This window comes from Numenius arquata, unplaced genomic scaffold (genome assembly GCF_964106895.1).
Source record: "Numenius arquata unplaced genomic scaffold, bNumArq3.hap1.1 HAP1_SCAFFOLD_1486, whole genome shotgun sequence".
Classification (NCBI taxonomy): Eukaryota; Metazoa; Chordata; class Aves; order Charadriiformes; family Scolopacidae; genus Numenius; species Numenius arquata.
In genome coordinates this window covers 1-17,398 of record NW_027414543.1, presented here as the reverse complement: position 1 = coordinate 17,398, position 17,398 = coordinate 1, and the positions used below count along the sequence as shown (strand labels likewise).

At 67.6% G+C, this 17,398-nt stretch overlaps 1 protein-coding gene across 1 annotated transcript; it reads right to left on the bottom strand.

Annotated features, from left to right (window-relative positions):
- Nucleotides 1–5,418: 5,418 nt before the first annotated feature.
- MAP2K7 (mitogen-activated protein kinase kinase 7) lies at nt 5,419–16,162 on the bottom strand (the record flags this gene model as incomplete). Its single annotated transcript, XM_074167199.1, has 6 exons — nt 5,419–5,556; nt 7,441–7,486; nt 7,635–7,777; nt 10,378–10,458; nt 11,470–11,649; nt 16,055–16,162. Coding segments are annotated over 6 exons (696 nt in total), but the record flags the coding sequence as incomplete, so codon positions are not given.
- Nucleotides 16,163–17,398: the final 1,236 nt, after the last annotated feature.

The following is a 17,398-nucleotide window of genomic DNA, read 5'->3' as shown; positions in this document are numbered from 1 at the left end:
CGGAAAACTGGGTCCCTCCATGTCCCCCCCCCCCCCCGCCCCAGACACCTGGGACCCCCCCCCATGTCCCCCCCCCTCCGGACGCTTTGGTCCCCCTCCATGCCCCCCCCCCAGACACCTGGGACCCCCCCGTCCCCCCCCCCCGGATACCTGGGTCCTTCCATGTCCCCCCCCCCGGCCCGGACACCTGGGACCCCCCCCCCGTCCCCCCCCCCGGACACCTGGGACCCCCCCCATGACCCCCCCCCCCCCGGAAAACAGGGTCCCTCCATGTCCCCCCCCCCCCCAACATGTGGGTCCCCTTCCTGTCCCCCCCCCAGACATCTAGGACCCCCCCATGTCCCCCCCCCGGACACCTGGGACCCCCCCCATGACCCCCCCCCCCGGACACCTGGGTCCCTCCATGTCCCCCCCCCAGACACCTGGCCCCCCTGTCCCCCCCCCCAGCCCCACCTGCGGGCCCCCCCCCGGGCAGGAGGAGGATGAGGATGATGAGGAAGGGGGGGGGGCTCCAGCTCAGCGCCATGTTGTTGGGGGGGGGGGGTTGGGTGTCTCGGTGTGTGTGTCCCCCCCCCGCGGCGGTGGCAGGTCCCGCGGGTCCCTCCGTGTCCCCAGCGCTGTCCCCGGCGCCCGCCCACGCGGGGGGGGGGGTGGGGGGGTGGTGGCACTTTGCCCCCCCCCCCCCCCCCCCCCCGAGGCCACCGTCGCCCCGGTGACACTCGCCCGGCCTTGGGTGGCTCCGGCCGCCCCCGCCCGGCCCTGGTGTCCCCAGTGTCCCCCCCCCCCGTGTCCCCCCCCCATCCCCAATGTCCCCCCCCCTCGTGTCCCCAATGTCCCCCCCCATCCCCAATGTCCCAAATATCACCCCCAGTGTCCCCCCCCCCCAAGCCCCCCCCCCCGTGTCCCCAATGTCCCCTCCCACCCCCAGTGTCCCCCCCCCCCAAGCCCCCCCCGTGTCCCCAATGTCCCCTCCTATCCCCAGTGTCACCCCCGATGTCCCCCCCCCATGTCCCCAATGTCCCCCTGAGTCCCCCCCCCAAGTCCCTCCCCGTGTCCCCAATGTCCCCCCCTCGTGTCCCCAGTGCCCCCCCATGTCCCCAATGTCCCCCCCATGTCCCCCACATCGACGTCCCCTTGTCCCCATCCATGTCCCCCCCCGTGTCCCCCCGTTGATGGCCCCCCCATCCTGTCCCCATGTCCCCAATCCCCTCCCCAGTGCCCCCCCATGTCCCCAATGTCCCCCCCATCGATGTCCCCCTCGTCCCTATCCTCCTGTGTCCCTGTCCCCCCCACCCCCATGTCCCCAATGCCCCCCCAAGTCCCCCCCCCGTCTCCAATGTCCCTGACCCCCCCATCTCCGTGTCCCCAACGTCCCCCCCCCATGTCCCCAACGCCCCCCACATCGACATCCCCTTGTCCCCATCCTCCTGTCTCTGTGTCCCAATGTCCCCCCCCCGTGTCCCCCCATGTTGATGGCCCCCCCCATCCTGTCCCCACGTCCCCAATCCCCTCCCCAGTGCCCCCCCATGTCCCCAGTGCCCCCCCCATGTCCCCAGTGCCCCCCCCATCGATGTCCCCCCCGTCCCTATCCTCCTGTGTCCCTGTCCCCCCCATGTCCCCAATGTCCCCCATGTCCCCCCCTCGTCTCCAATGTCCCTGACGCCCCCCATCCCCATGTCCCTAATGTCCCCCCCCCATGTCCCCAACGTCCCCCACATCGACGTCCCCTTGTCCCCCCCCGTGTCCCCATGTTGATGCCCCCCCCCATCCTGTCCCCATGTCCCCAATCCCGTCCCGTGTCCCCCCCCCGTGTCCCCCCCGTCCCCATCCTCCCGTCTCCGTGTCCCAATACCCCCCCCCCACCCCAATGTCCCAAATGTCCCCCCCCCCCCCGTGTCCCCAACGCCCCCCCCCAGAGCCTGAGGCAGCCCCTCGGGTTCCACATGCGCATTTATAATAATAATAATAATTAATAATAATAATAATAATTAATGATGAGGACGATAACGAGGGGGGGGTGGGGGGGGGGGTGGGAGGAGGAGCCGCCGCCCGCGCCCACAATGCACTAAAACTGCACCGGCTGCTGCCACCCCCGGGGACACGGGGGGGGTGACACGGGGAGGGGGGGGGGACACACACACATGGGGCAGGGGGATGGGGGGGGGCAGGAGGTGGCCCCCACCCCCTTGTCCCCAGCCCTGATTGTCACTGCGTGGCCTCGCGCCGGCCCCGTGTCACCCCCCCCCCCCTCACCCCGGGGGGGGGATGTGTGTGTGTGTGTGTCCCCACTGTGACGTGTGTCCGTCCCCCCCCCCCCCCCACCCAGTGACGTGTCCCTGGGGGGTTTGTCCCCGGTGCCACCACCTCCCTCCGTGTCATCCTTCCGCGCCGCGTCCCCGTGTCACATCCCGGTGCCGTCACGTCCTCGTGTCACGTCCTCGTGTCACATCCCCGTGTCACCTCCCGGTGCCACCTCCGTGCTCTGTCCCGTGTCACGTCCTCGTGTCACGTCCCCGTGTCACATCCCCGTGCCATCACATCCTCGTGTCACGTCCCCGTGTCACGTCCCAGTGCCACCTCCATGCTCTGTCCCGTGTCACGTCCCCGTGTCACATCCCGGTGCCATCACGTCCTCATGTCACATCCTCGTGTCACATCCCCGTGTCACGTCCCGGTGCCACCTCCGTGCTCTGTCCCGTGTCACGTCCCCGTGTCACGTCCCCGTGTCACCTCCGTGCTCTGTCCCGTGTCATGTCCTCGTGTCACATCCTCGTGTCACATCCTCGTGTCACATCCCCGTGTCACCTCCCGGTGCCACCTCCGTGCTCTGTCCCATGTCATGTCCCCGTGTCAACTCCCGGTGCCATCACGTCCCCGTGTCACCTCCCGGTGCCACCTCCGTGCTCTGTCCCGTGTCACGCCCTTGTGTCACATCCCGGTGCCGTCACGTCCTCGTGTCACATCCTCGTGTCACATCGCCGTGTCACGTCCCGGTGCCACCTCTGTGCTCTGTCCCGTGTCACGTCCCCGTGTCACCTCCCGGTGCCATCTTGTCCTCATGTCACATCCTGGTGCCATCTCAGCTTGTGTCCCATGTCACATCCCGGTGCCATCTTGTCCCCATGTCATGTCCTCGTGTCATCCCCGTGTCACATCCCGGTGCCATCTTGTCCCTGCCTCACATTCCGGTGCCATCTCCGTGCCACGTCCCCGTGTCACATCTTGGTGGCATCTCTGCCACGTCTCCGTGTCACCTCCTGGTGCCACCTCCGTGCTGTGTCCCCGTGTCACGTCCTGGTGCCACCTCATCCCCGTGTCACGTCCTGGTGCCATCTCTCTGCCACGTCCCCGTGTCACATCCCTGTGTCACATCCTGGTGCCATCTCGTCCCCGTGTCACATGTCGGTGCCACCTCCGTGCCATCCATGTCACCTCTCTGCCGTGTCCCCATGCCGTCCCTCCGTGTCACGTCCCCACGTTGTCCCTTGTTTCCGTGCCACGTCCCCGTGCCACGTCTCTTGTGCCGTGTCACCGTGCCACCTCCTTGTGCTACCTCCTCGTCCCCGCAGTGTCCCCAAGCGTCGTCCTCTGTCCTGTCACCTCCCTGTGCCACGTCCCCGTGCCCACGTCCCCGTGTCACATCCCCAAGCCGTGACCCCGTGATCACGTCCCTGTGCCACGGCCACGTGCCGTGTCCCCGTGTCACATCCTCGTGTCACGTCCTGCTGCCACCTCCTCGTGTCACATCCCCGTGTCACGTCCCCGTGTCACATCCCGGTGTGCCACACGTCATGTCCTGGTGTCACCTCCCCGTGTCACATCCCCGTGTCACGTCCCCGCGTGCCGCATCCTTGTGTCATGTCCTGGTGCCACGTCCCCGTGTCACGTCCCAGCACGTCATGTCCTCGTGCTACATCTCCGTGTCACGTCCCCATGTGGCATCCTGGTGCCACGTCCCCGTGTCACGTCCTGGTGCCACGTCCCCCTGGCATGTCCCAGCGTGTCACGTCCTGGTGCCACGTCCCCGTGTCACATCCTGGTGCCACGTCCCCGTGTCACGTCCCAGCGTGTCACGTCCTGGTGCCACGTCCCCGTGCTGCCCCCCACGGCCAGGTCCTGTCCCCATCCCTGTCCCCACAGCGGGGTTGGGGACAGTCCCGGGGTTGGAGGCCGAGGGGAAACTGAGGCAGGGGCCACCCCCAGGGCGGGGGGAGGACAGAGAGGGGACAGGGGTGTCCCCCGGCCCCAGCGTTATAAGGGGGGGGTAGGGACACAAGGAGGGGACACACTGGGACACACCAGGTGACACTGGGACAGACTGGGATCCAGGAGGACACGAGGGGATGGGTTCCACCAGGACGAGTTGGGACATACTGGGATGTACTGGGACACACTGGGATGTTCTGGGACACGTGGGGACGCACAAGGATGCCCTGGGACACGCCGTGACGCGTTTGGGACACGCCAAGGCGCATGGTGACACGTGGGGACACAGAAGGATGCCCTGGGACACGCCGTGACACGCTTGGGACACGGCCAGGTGACAGGCTGTGACATGTGGGGACGCAGCAGGATGCCCTGGACACGCCGTGACACGCTTGGGACACGCCAAGGCCCACGGTGACACGTGGGGACACACCAGGATGCCCTGGACACGCCGTGACACGCTTGGGACATGCCAAGGCCCACGGTGACACGTGGGGGACACACCAGGATGCCCCGGACACGCCGTGACACGCTTGGGACACACCAAGGTGCACGGTGACGCGTGGGGACACACCAGGATGCCCCGGACACGTCGTGACACGCTTGGGACACGCCAAGGTGCACGGTGACGCGTGGGGACACACCAGGATGCCCCGGACACGTCGTGACACGCTTGGGACACGCCAAGGTGCACGGTGACGCGTGGGGACACACCAGGATGCCCCGGACACGTCGTGACACGCTTGGGACACGCCAAGGTGCACGGTGATGCGTGGGGACACACCAGGATGCCCTGGGACACGCCGTCACACGCTAAGGTGACAAGCTGTGACACGTGGGGACGCAGCAGGACACGGGTGTCCACGTGGCTGCCAGGGCACGTGGTGGCTGTGGTGTCACGGGCGGGTGTCACGGCCACCACGGGTGTCACAGGCGGGTGTCACGGCCACCCAGAGTGTCACACGGGCCACCGTGGTGTCACAGGCGGGTGTCCCGGCCCCCACGGGTGAGTGCCACGGCCACCACGGGTGTCAGAGATGGGTGTCACGGCCACCACAGCGTCACTGGTAGGTGCCACGGCCACCCCGGGTGTCACAGATGGGTGTCACGGCCACCGTGGTGTCACAGGCGGGTGTCCCGGCCCCCACGGTGGTGGGGGTGTCCCTGTCCCCAGGGTGTCCCGGGCGGGGCGGTGGGGGCGGGCGGCGGGTGCTACCTGGTGAAGAAGGGGAGGTGGTGGTGGCTGAGGCCACCGCCGGTGCGAGGGGACTCTGTCCTGGCCATCACGTCCTTGAACCAGGTGGCCACGTCCACCTCCAGCGTCTCGTAGCGCTTGATGAAGTTGTGCTCCTGCGGGGACAGGGGGGGTCAGCTGGGGGGGGGAACGGGACACGGGGACACGGCAGGGGACAGGGATGGGGACACAGGGACAAGGACGTGGGGACACGGGGAGGTGGACAGGAGAATCAGGACATGGATGTGGGGACCAGGATGTGGATGTGGGGACATGGATGGGGACAAGGGCGTGGGGACACAAGGACAGGGACACGGGGAGATGGACACGAGCATGAGGACATGGATGTGGGCACCAGGACACGGGTGTGGGGACATGGATGGGGACATGGGCATGGGGACACAAGGACAGGGACACGGGGACACGGGGAGATGGACATGAGCATGAGGACATGGATGTGGGCACCAGGACACAGGTGTGGGGACATGGATGGGGACATGGGCATGGGGACACAAGGACAGGGACACGGGGACACGGGGAGGTGGACACGAGCATCAGGACATGGATGTGGGGACATGGATGGGGACAAGGGTGTGGGGACACAAGGACAGGGACATAGGGACACGGGGAGATGGACAGGAGCATCAGGACATGGATGTGGGCACCAGGACATGGATGGGGACAAGGGCGTGGGGACACAAGGACAGGGACATGGGGACACGGGGAGATGGACACGAGCATCAGGACATGGATGTGGGCACCAGGACATGGGTGTGGGGACAAGGACACGGGGACAAAGGCATGAGGACACGGGCACCGGGACATGGGAGTGGGGACACGTATAGGACACGTGGACACAGAGGGACAAAGGGGGGCAGAGGGAGTGGGACACGGACGTGAGGACAGGGACACCAGGACACGGGAGTGGGGACATGCCTGGACACGGGGATGGAGACACAGACACGGGGACAAGGACCTGGGGACAGGGATGGGGACAAGGACACGGGGACAAGGAAATGGGGACAAGGACGCGGACAAGGACATGGACATGGGGACAGGGATGGGGACAGGGCCTTGGGGACAAGGACAGGGAGGCCGAGGACCCCCTCCAGAGACGGCAGCCTGGGCAGGTGACATGCGTGGACACTGGGACAGAGACAGGGACGGGTTGGGGACAGGTTGGGGGACCCCGGGAGGGGTTGGGGACAGGTTGGGGGACCTGGGGACAGGTTGGGGACATGCTGGGGGACCCCGGGGAGGGGTTGGGGACAGGTTGGGGAACGTGGGGACGGGTTGGGGACGGGTTGGGGACAGGTTGGGGGACCCCGGAGAGGGGTTGGGGACACGCTGAAGGACCCCGGAGAGGGGTTGGGGACACGCTGGAGTACCCGGGGACAGGTTGGGGGACCCGGGGACAGGTTGGGGACAGGTTGAAGGACCCGGGGACAGGTTGGAGGACCTGGGGAGGGGTTGGGGACAGGTTGGGGGACCTGGGGACAGGTTGGGGACAGGTTGGGTGACCTGGGGACAGGTTGGGGACATGCTGGGGGACCCTGGGGAGGGGTTGGGGGACCTGGGGAGAGGTTGGGGGACCCGAGGAGGGGTTGGGGACAGGTTGGGGGATCCCGGGGACAGGTTGGGGGACCCCGGAGAGGGGTTGCGGACACGCTGGGGGACCTGGGGACAGGTTGGGGGACCCAGGGAGGGGTTGGGGACAGGTTGGGGACACGCTGGGGGACCCCAGGAGGGGTTGGGGACGGGTTGGGGCCCTCGGGGACAGGTTGGGGACAGGTTGGAGGACCCGGGGAGGGGTTGGGGACACGCTGGGGGACCCCAGGAGGGGTTGGGGATGGGTCGGGGCCCTCGGGGACAGGTTGGGGACAGGTTGGGGGACCCGGGGACAGGTTGGAGGACCCGGGGAGGGGTTGGGGACACGCTGGGGGACCCGGGGAGGGGTTGGGGACACGTGTGACAGGGACGATGTGGCCTCGGGGACTCACCAGTAACTTGTTGTACTTTGGTCTCTTCCTGTGGTCCTTGGTGAGGCTGCGGGAGAAGGGAGGAGGGAGGAAGAGGAGGAGGAGGGTGTGTGTGTGTGTCAGCACCTTGGGGACAGCCCCGGGGTTGGGGGGGGGACACACACACGCGTCCCCAGTCCCCCAAAGAGGGTGGCTTGTCCCCTTTTGTCACCCACCAGTCCCTGACGAAGGCCTGGAAGTCCCCGGAGAAGCCCATGGCGGGGGGGAGCAGGGGGGGGTCCTCCTGCAGCACCTTCGTCAGCACCTCGAAATCCGTCTTGCAGTTCTGGTAGGGGAACTGCCCCGTGGCCAGCTCCACCTGCGGGGACACCGCGGGGACACCGCTGTCACCGGGGGACACACACACACACACACCCCCCCACAGGGATACGGGGGTAGGGGGGACACGGGGATGTGGCCTGGGGACACGGTGGGGGACATGGTGGGACACGGGGGCAGCACCGGAGGTGGACGCCGTGGGGAGATGCGGGGCTGTGGTGGCGTCATGGGGATGTGGTGACATCATGGGGACAGGTTGGGGACACCTTGGGGACACAATGGGGACACGCTGGGGACTTAGGGATGGGGGGGACACAGGGATGTGGCCTGGGGACACGGTGGGGGACATGGTGGGACACGGGGGCAGCACCGGAGGTGGACGCCGTGGGGAGATGTGGGGCTGTGGTGGCGTCATGGGGACGTGGTGGCATCATGGGGACAGGTTGGGGACACACTGGGGACTTAGGGATGGGGGGGACACAGGGATGTGGTGGGGGGAGACGGTGGGGGACACGGTGGGACACGGGGGCAGCACTGGAGGTGGACGCCGTGGGGAGATGTGGGGCTATGGTGGCGTCATGGGGATGTGGTGGCATCATGGGGACAGGTTGGGGACACCTTGGGGACACACTGGGGACTTAGGGATGGGGGGGGACACAGGGATGTGGCCTGGGGACACGGTGGGGGACATGGTGGGACACGGGGGCAGCACCGGAGGTGGACGCCGTGGGGAGATGTGGGGCTGTGGTGGTGTCATGGGGACGTGGTGGCATCATGGGGACGTGGTGGCATCATGGGGACACCTTGGGGACACGCTGAGGACTTAGGGATGGGGGGGACACAGGGATGTGGTGGGGGGAGACAGTGGGGGACATGGTGGGACATGGGGGCAGCACCGGAGGTGGACGCCGTGGGGAGATGCGGGGCTGTGGTGGCGTCATGGGGATGTGGTGGCATCATGGGGCCAGGTTGGGGACACCTTGGGGACACAATGGGGACACGCTGGGGACTTAGGGATGGGGGGGACACAGGGATGTGGCCTGGGGACACGGTGGGCTCATGAGACACGGGGGCAGCACTGGAGGTGGACGCCGTGGGGAGATGTGGGGCTGTGGTGGCGTCATGGGGACGTGGTGGCATCATGGGGACAGGTTGGGGACACCTTGGGGACACAATGGGGACACGCTGGGGACTTAGGGATGGGGGGGACACAGGGATGTGGCCTGGGGACACGGTGGGCTCATGAGACATGGGGGCAGCACTGGAGGTGGACGCCGTGGGGAGATGTGGGGCTGTGGTGGCGTCATGGGGATGTGGTGGCATCATGGGGACACCTTGGGGACACGCTGGGGACTTAGGGATGGGGGGGGACACACAGGGATGTGGCCTGGGGACACGGTGGGGGACATGGTGGGACACGGGGGCAGCACCGGAGGTGGACGCCGTGGGGAGATGCGGGGCTGTGGTGGCGTCATGGGGACGTGGTGGCATCATGGGGACGTGGTGGCATCATGGGGACACCTTGGGGACACACTGGGGACTTAGGGATGGGGGGGACACAGGGATGTGGCCTGGGGACACGGTGGGCTCATGAGACATGGGGGCAGCACTGGAGGTGGACGCCGTGGGGAGATGTGGGGCTGTGGTGGCGTCATGGGGATGTGGTGGCATCATGGGGACACCTTGGGGACACGCTGGGGACTTAGGGATGGGGGGGGACACACAGGGATGTGGCCTGGGGACACGGTGGGGGACATGGTGGGACACGGGGGCAGCACCGGAGGTGGACGCCGTGGGGAGATGTGGGGCTGTGGTGGCATCATGGGGACGTGGTGGCATCATGGGGACAGGTTGGGGACACCTTGGGGACACCTTGGGGACTCAGGGATGGGGGGGGGACACAGTGGGGGCCAGGACACGGGTGTGGGGACACGAGGAGATGGACACGAACATGAGGACACGGATATGGGTCAGGGCCAGCTCCACTGGAGGGGACACCGTGGGGACACCACTGTCACCAGGGGGGACGGACACACAGGGATGTGGCCTGGGGACATGATGGGCTCGTGGGACACGGTGGCAGCACTGGGGATGGACGCCGTGGGGAGATGTGGGGCTGTGGTGGCATCATGGGGACAGGCTGGGGACCTGGAGAAGTAATGGGGACCTGGGGCCAGGTTGGGGACACGCTGGGGACACGTTGGGGACCTGGGGAGGTGGTGGGGACCCAGGGATGGGTTGGGGACGGGTTGGGGACACTCTTGAGGACAGGTTGGGGACCTGGGGACGTGTTGGGGACAGGTTGGGGACATGTTGGAGACCTGGGAAAGTGGTGGGGACCCAGGGATGGGTTGGGGACGGGTTGGGGACACTCTTGAGGACAGGTTGGGGACCTGGGGACGTGTTGGGGACAGGTTGGGGACATGGACACACACCGGGGACATGTTGGAGACCTGGGAAAGCGGTGGGGACCAGGGATGGGTCGGGGACACTCTGGGGACAGGTTGGGGACCTGGGGACGTGTTGGGGACCTGGAGATGGGTTGGGGACAGGTTGGGGACAAGCTGGAGACCTGGGAAGGTGGTGGGGACCCAGGGATGGGTTGGGGACAGGTTGGGGACAGGTTGGGGACAGGCTCACCAGGGAGATGCCGAGGCTCCAGACGTCGGCGCGGATGTCGTAGTCGGGCTTGGTGGGGTCGGGGGGGTCGATGCGCTCGGGCTGGGGGAGAGCAGGGGGGGGGGGGGACACGACTGTGGGGCACTTGGGGGGGGCAGGACCCACGGCACCCCCAGCCCCATGGGACCCCCAGCACCCACCGATGGGGGGTGCAGCACCCACAATCCTGGTGACCCTGGGTCCCTACAGCCCCCACCTCTGGGGTGCAGCACCCACAATCGTGGGGACCCCCAGCACCCACGGTCCTGGTGACCCCCAGTCCCATAAGGACCCCCAGCACCCACCTCTGGGGTGCAGCACCCACGGTCCAGGGTACCCCCAATCCCACAGGGACCCCCAGCACCCACCTCTGGGGGTGCAGCACCCACAATCCTGGTGACCCTGGGTCCCTACAGCCCCCACCTCTGGGGTGCAGCACCCACAATCGTGGGGACCCCCAGTCCCACGGGATCCCCAGCACCCACCTCTGGGGTGCAGCACCCACAATCCTGGGGACCCCCAGTCCCACAGGGACCCCCAGCACCCACCTCTGGGGTGCAGCACCCACAGTCCAGGGGACCCCCAGTCCCACAGGGACCCCCAGCACCCACCTCTGGGGTGCAGCACCCACAGTCCAGGGTACCCCCAGTCCCACAGGGACCCCCAGCACCCACCGATGGGGTGCAGCACCCAGGGTCCAGGGGACCCCCAGTCCCATAGGGACCCCCAGCGCCCACCTATGGGGGGTGCAGCACCCACAATCCTGGTGACCCTGGGTCCCTACAGCCCCCACCTCTGGGGTGCAGCACCCACAATTGTGGGGACCCCCAGTCCCATGGGATCCCCAGCACCCACCTCTGGGGTGCAGCACCCACAATCGTGGGGACCCCCAGTCCCATAGGGACCCCCAGCACCCACCTCTGGGATGCAGCACCCACGGTCCAGGGTACCCCCAATCCCATAGGGACCCCCAGCACCCACCGATGGGGTGTAGTCCCCACAATCCTGTTGAACCCCCAGCCTCTCCCCCCCCCCCCCACCTCCCCGGCCCCCCCAGCACCCATGGGTGCTTACGGCCATGTAAGCGGCGCAGCCGGCGCTGCGGGTCTTGGCTTTGGAGTCGACGAGGCGGCCGCTGATGCCGAAGTCGCAGAGTTTCACCTGCCCCCGCTCGTCCAGCAGGATGTTGGAGGGTTTCACGTCCCGGTGGATCACCCCGTGCTTCTCCTTCAGGTAGAACAGGGCCTTCACGATCTGGGGGGGGGACACGGGGGGGTCAGTGTGGGGGTACAGGGGGGACAGGGGCCTGGGGACGCAGGGACAGGGGCCTGGGGACGCAGGGACAGGGATGGGGACGTGGAGACAGGGATGAGGACACAGGGATGAGGACATGGGGACAGGGACACGGGGACACAAGGACAGGGATGTGGGGCAGGAGGTAGAACAGGCCTTCATGATCTGGGGGGGGGACACGGGGGGGTCAGCAGGGGGGGTACAGGGGGGACAGGGGCCTGGGGACGCAGGGACAGGGATGGGGACGTGGAGACAGGGATGAGGACACAGGGATGGGGACATGGGAACAGGGACACAAGGACAGGGGTGTGGGGCAGAACATAGAAAAGGGCCTTCATGATTTGGGGGGGGACACGGGGGGGTCAGTGTGGGGGTACAGGGGGGACAGGGGCCTGGGGACGCAGGGACAGGGATGGGGACGTGGGGACAGGGACGAGGACACAGGGATACAAGAACAGGGATGTGGGGCAGGAGGTAGAACAGGGCCTTCACGATCTGGGGGGGACACACGGGGGGGTCAGTGTGGGGGTACAGGGGGGACAGGGGCCTGGGGACGCAGGGACAGACACAGGGACATGGGGACAGGGATGAAGACACAGGGATGGGGACATGGGGACAGGGACACAAGGACAGGGATGTGGGGCAGGAGGTAGAACAGGGCTTCACGATCTGGGGGGGGACAACATGGGGGGGTCAAGGGGGGGGTACAGGGGGGACAGGGGCCTGGGGACGCAGGGACAGGGATGGGGACGTGGGGACAGGGATGAGGACACAGGGATGGGGACATGGGGACAGGGACACAAGGACAGGGATGTGGGGCAGAAGATAGAAAAGGGCCTTCATGATTTGGGGGGGGACGACACGGGGGGGTCAGTGTGGGGGGGTACAGGGGGGACAGGGGCCTGGGGACGCAGGGACAGGGATGGGGACGGGACAGGGATGAGGACACAGGGATAGGGACGGAGACACAGGGATACAAGGACAGGGACGTGGGGCAGGAGGTAGAACAGGGCTTTCACGATCTGGGGGGGGGACACGGGGGGGTCAGTGGGGGGGGACACCTGGGGGACAGGGGCCTGGGGACGCAGGGACAGGGACGAGGACACAGGGATGGGGACATGGGGACACGGACACAGGGATACAAGGACAGGGACGTGGGGCAGGAGGCAGAACAGGGCTTCACGATCTGGGGGGGGGACACGGGGGGGTCAGCGGGGGGGGTACAGGGGGGACAGGGGCCTGGGGACGCAGGGACAGGGATGGGGACGTGGGGACAGGGATGAGGACACAGGGGTAGAGACGGAGACACAGGGATACAAGGACAGGGACGTGGGGCAGGAGGTAGAACAGGGCTTTCACGATCTGGGGGGGGGACACGGGGGGGTCAGCGGGGGGGGACACCTGGGGGACAGGGGCCTGGGGACGCAGGGACAGGGATGGGGACGTGGGGACAGGGATGAGGACACAGGGATGGGAACATGGGGAAAGGGACACAAGGACAGGGATGTGGGGCAGAAGATAGAAAAGGGCCTTCATGATTTGGGGGGGGGACACGGGGGGGTCAGCGGGGGGGGTACAGGGGGGACAGGGGCCTGGGGACGCAGGGACAGGGATGGGGACGTGGGGACAGGGACGAGGACACAGGGATAGGGATGGAGACACAGGGATACAAGGACAGGGACGTGGGGCAGGAGGTAGAACAGGGCTTCACGATCTGGGGGGGGACACGGGGGGGTCAGCGGGGGGGGGACACCTGGGGGACAGGGGCCTGGGGACACAGGGACAGACACAGGGACATGGGGACAGAGATGAAGACACAGGGATGGGGACATGGGGACAGGGACACAAGGACAGGGACGTGGGGCAGGAGGCAGAACAGGGCTTTCACGATCTGGGGGGGGGACACGGGGGGGTCAGCGGGGGGGTACACCTGGGGGACAGGGGCCTGGGGACGCAGGGACAGGGATGGGGACACTGGGACACAAGGATGGGGACATGGGAAGAGACACGGGGACAGGGATGTGGGGCAGGAGGTAGAACAGGCCTTCACGATCTGGGGGGGGGACACGGGGGGGTCAGCGGGGGGGGGTACAGGGGGGACAGGGGCCTGGGGACGCAGGGACAGGGATGGGGACACTGGGACACAAGGATGGGGACATGGGAAGAGACACGGGGACAGGGATGTGGGGCAGGAGGTAGAACAGGCCTTCATGATCTGGGGGGGGGGACACGGGGGGGTCAGCAGGGGGGGTACAGGGGGGACAGGGGCCTGGGGACACAGGGACATGGGGACAGGGATGGGGACACAGGGATACAAGAACAGGGACACAGGGACAAGGACACACATGGGGACACGGGGACACAGGGACACGGGGACAAGGACGGGCACGGGGACAAGGACGGGCACGGGGACATGGGGACAGGGACACAAACGTGTGGACAGGGATGGGGACAGGGACACGGGGACACTGGGACAAGGACGGGCATGGGGATGGGGACCGGGACACGGGGACGGGGACATGGATGGGGACAGGGACACGGGAACACAAATGTGTGGACATGGATGGGGACAGGGACACGGGGACAGGGATGGGGACACGGGGATGGGGACACGAACATGTGAACATGGATGGGGACAGGGACACGGACACGGGGACACGGTGACAAGGACGGGCACGGGGATGGGGACGGGGACACGGGGACACAGGGATGGGGACACAGTGACAAGGACAGGCACGGGGATGGGGACGGGGACACGGGGACGGGGACACAAACGTGTGGACATGGATGGGGACAGGGACACGGGGACGGGGACACGGGGACAGGGACGGGGATGGGGACACGGACATGGGGACACGGACACGGGGACACAAACGTGTGGACATGGATGGGGACAGGGACACGGGGACGGGGATGGGGACAGGGACACGGGGACACGGTGACAAGGACAGGCACGGGGATGGGGACCGGGACATGGGGACAGGGACACAAACGTGTGGACAGGGATGGGGACAGGGACACGGGGACACGGATGGGGACACGGTGACAAGGACGGGCATGGGGATGGGGACAGGGACACGGGGACGGGGACATGGATGGGGACAGGGACACGGGGACACAAATGTGTGGACATGGATGGGGACAGGGGGACGGGGACAGGGATTGGGGACACGGGGACGGGGACACGAACATGTGAACATGGATGGGGACAGGGACACGGACACGGGGACACGGTGACAAGGACGGGCACGGGGACGGAGACAGGGACACGGGGGGGACACAGAGACACAAACGTGTGGACATGGATGGGGACAGGGACACGGACACGGGGACACGGTGACAAGGACAGGCACGGGGATGGAGACAGGGACACGGGGGGGGACACGGAGACACAAACGTGTGGACATGGATGGGGACAGGGACACGGGGACGGGGACACGGGGACAGGGACGGGGATGGGGACACAGACACGGGGACATGGATGGGGATGGGGACATAGGGATGGGGACAGGGACACGGTGACAAGGACAGGCACGGGGATGGGGACACGGACACGGGGACACGGACATGGGGACACGGACATGGGGACACGGACATGGGGACAGGGACACGGGGTCAGGCATGGGGATGGGGACACGGACATGGGGATGGGGACACGGACATGGGGATGGGGACACGGGGACACAAATGTGTGGACATGGATGGGGACAGGGACACGGGGACAGGGATGGGGACAGGGACACGGGGACACGGTGACAAGGACAGGCACGGGGATGGGGACGGGGACACAGGGACGGGGACACAAATGTGTGGACATGGATGGGGACAGGGACACGGGGACGGGGACACGGGGACAAGGACAGGCACGGGGATGGGGACACGGACATGGGGACACGGACATGGGGACACAAACGTGTGGACATGGATGGGGACAGGGACACGGGGACGGGGACATAGGAATGGGGACAGGGACACGGTGACAAGGACAGGCACGGGGATGGGGACACGGACATGGGGACACGGATGTGTGGACATGGATGGGGACAGGGATGGGGACACGGTGACAAGGACAGGCACGGGGATGGGGACCGGGACATGGGGACACAGGGACAGGGACACAAACGTGTGGACAGGGATGGGGACAGGGACACGGGGACACTGGGACACGGATGGGGACACGGTGACAAGGACGGGCACAGGGATGGGGACAGGGACATGGAGGGGGGGGGGGAACTTTCCCCTTCTGCGTGGAGGCGTGTCAGCAGCGGGGGGGGGGGGTGGGGGGGGTGCGCGTGCGTGTGTCCCCAAACCACCGCCCCGCCCCCCCCAGGAGTGTCCCCAAGTGTCCCCGAGTGTCCCCTCTCACCGCCACCGTCATCTTGCCCAGGATGCGCTCGGGGATGGGGCCCTGGATGCGTTTCTTCAGCTTCTCGGCGCAGGTGCCCATCAGCTCCATGGCGATGAAGACGTCGGTCTGCGGGGGGGGGGGGGGGGGTCACGGGGGGGGCGGGGGGGGGGGAGGAAGAGCGAGAAGAGGGGGGGGGGGTGCGTGTGTGTGTGTGTATGTGTGTGGGGGGGTCACGGGGTGGGAGGACGACACCCCCTGGGGACATCGGGGACACCTCCCGCCACGGTTGGGGCAGTTGGGGGGGGGGGGGGAAGGGATAAGGGAGGGAGGGGGGAATGGGGGGGGGGGGCTGGGGTTGGATCTGGATGTGGGGGGGCCCGTGGCTGGATCTGGGGGGGGGGGGGAGTATGGTTGGATCTGGGGGGGGCGCATGGCTGAATCGGGGGGGGGGGGGGCATGGCTGGATCTGGGGGGGCCCATGGCTGGATCTGGGGGGGGGCCCCATGGCTGGATCTAGACCCCTGGGGGGGGGCATAGTTGGATCTGGGGGGGCCCCATGGCTGAATCGGGGGGGGGGGGCATGGTTGGATCTGGGGGGGGCACGTGGCTGAATCGGGGGGGGGGGGGGGGGCATGGTTGGATCTGGGGGGGGCCCCGTGGCTGGATCAGGGCTGAGGGGGGGGGGGCATGGCTGGATCTGGGGGGGGCATGGTTGGATCTGGGGGGGGCCCCGTGGCTGGATCTGGAGGGGGGGGGAGTATGGTTGGATCTGGGGGGGCGCATGGCTGGATCTCGGGGGGCCCATGGCTGGATCTGGGGGGGGGCATGGTTGGATCTGGGGGGGGCCCTGTGGCTGGATCTGGGGGGGGGGGGGAGTATGGTTGGATCTGGGGGGGGGCGCATGGCTGGATCTCGGGGGGCCACGGTTGGATCTGGGGGGGCCCATGGCTGAATCGGGGGGGGGGGGGGGGGCATGGTTGGATCTGGGGGGGGCCCCGTGGCTGGATCAGGGCTGAGGGGGGGGGGGCATGGCTGGATCTGGGGGGGGCATGGTTGGATCTGGGGGGGGCCCCGTGGCTGGATCTGGAGGGGGGGGGAGTATGGTTGGATCTGGGGGGGCGCATGGCTGGATCTCGGGGGGCCCATGGCTGGATCTGGGGGGGGCATGGTTGGATCTGGGGGGGGCCCTGTGGCTGGATCTGGGGGGGGGGGGGAGTATGGTTGGATCTGGGGGGGGGCGCATGGCTGGATCTCGGGGGGCCACGGTTGGATCTGGGGGGGCCCATGGCTGAATCGGGGGGGGGGGGGGGGGGGCATGGTTGGATCTGGGGGGGGCCCCGTGGCTGGATCAGGGCTGAGGGG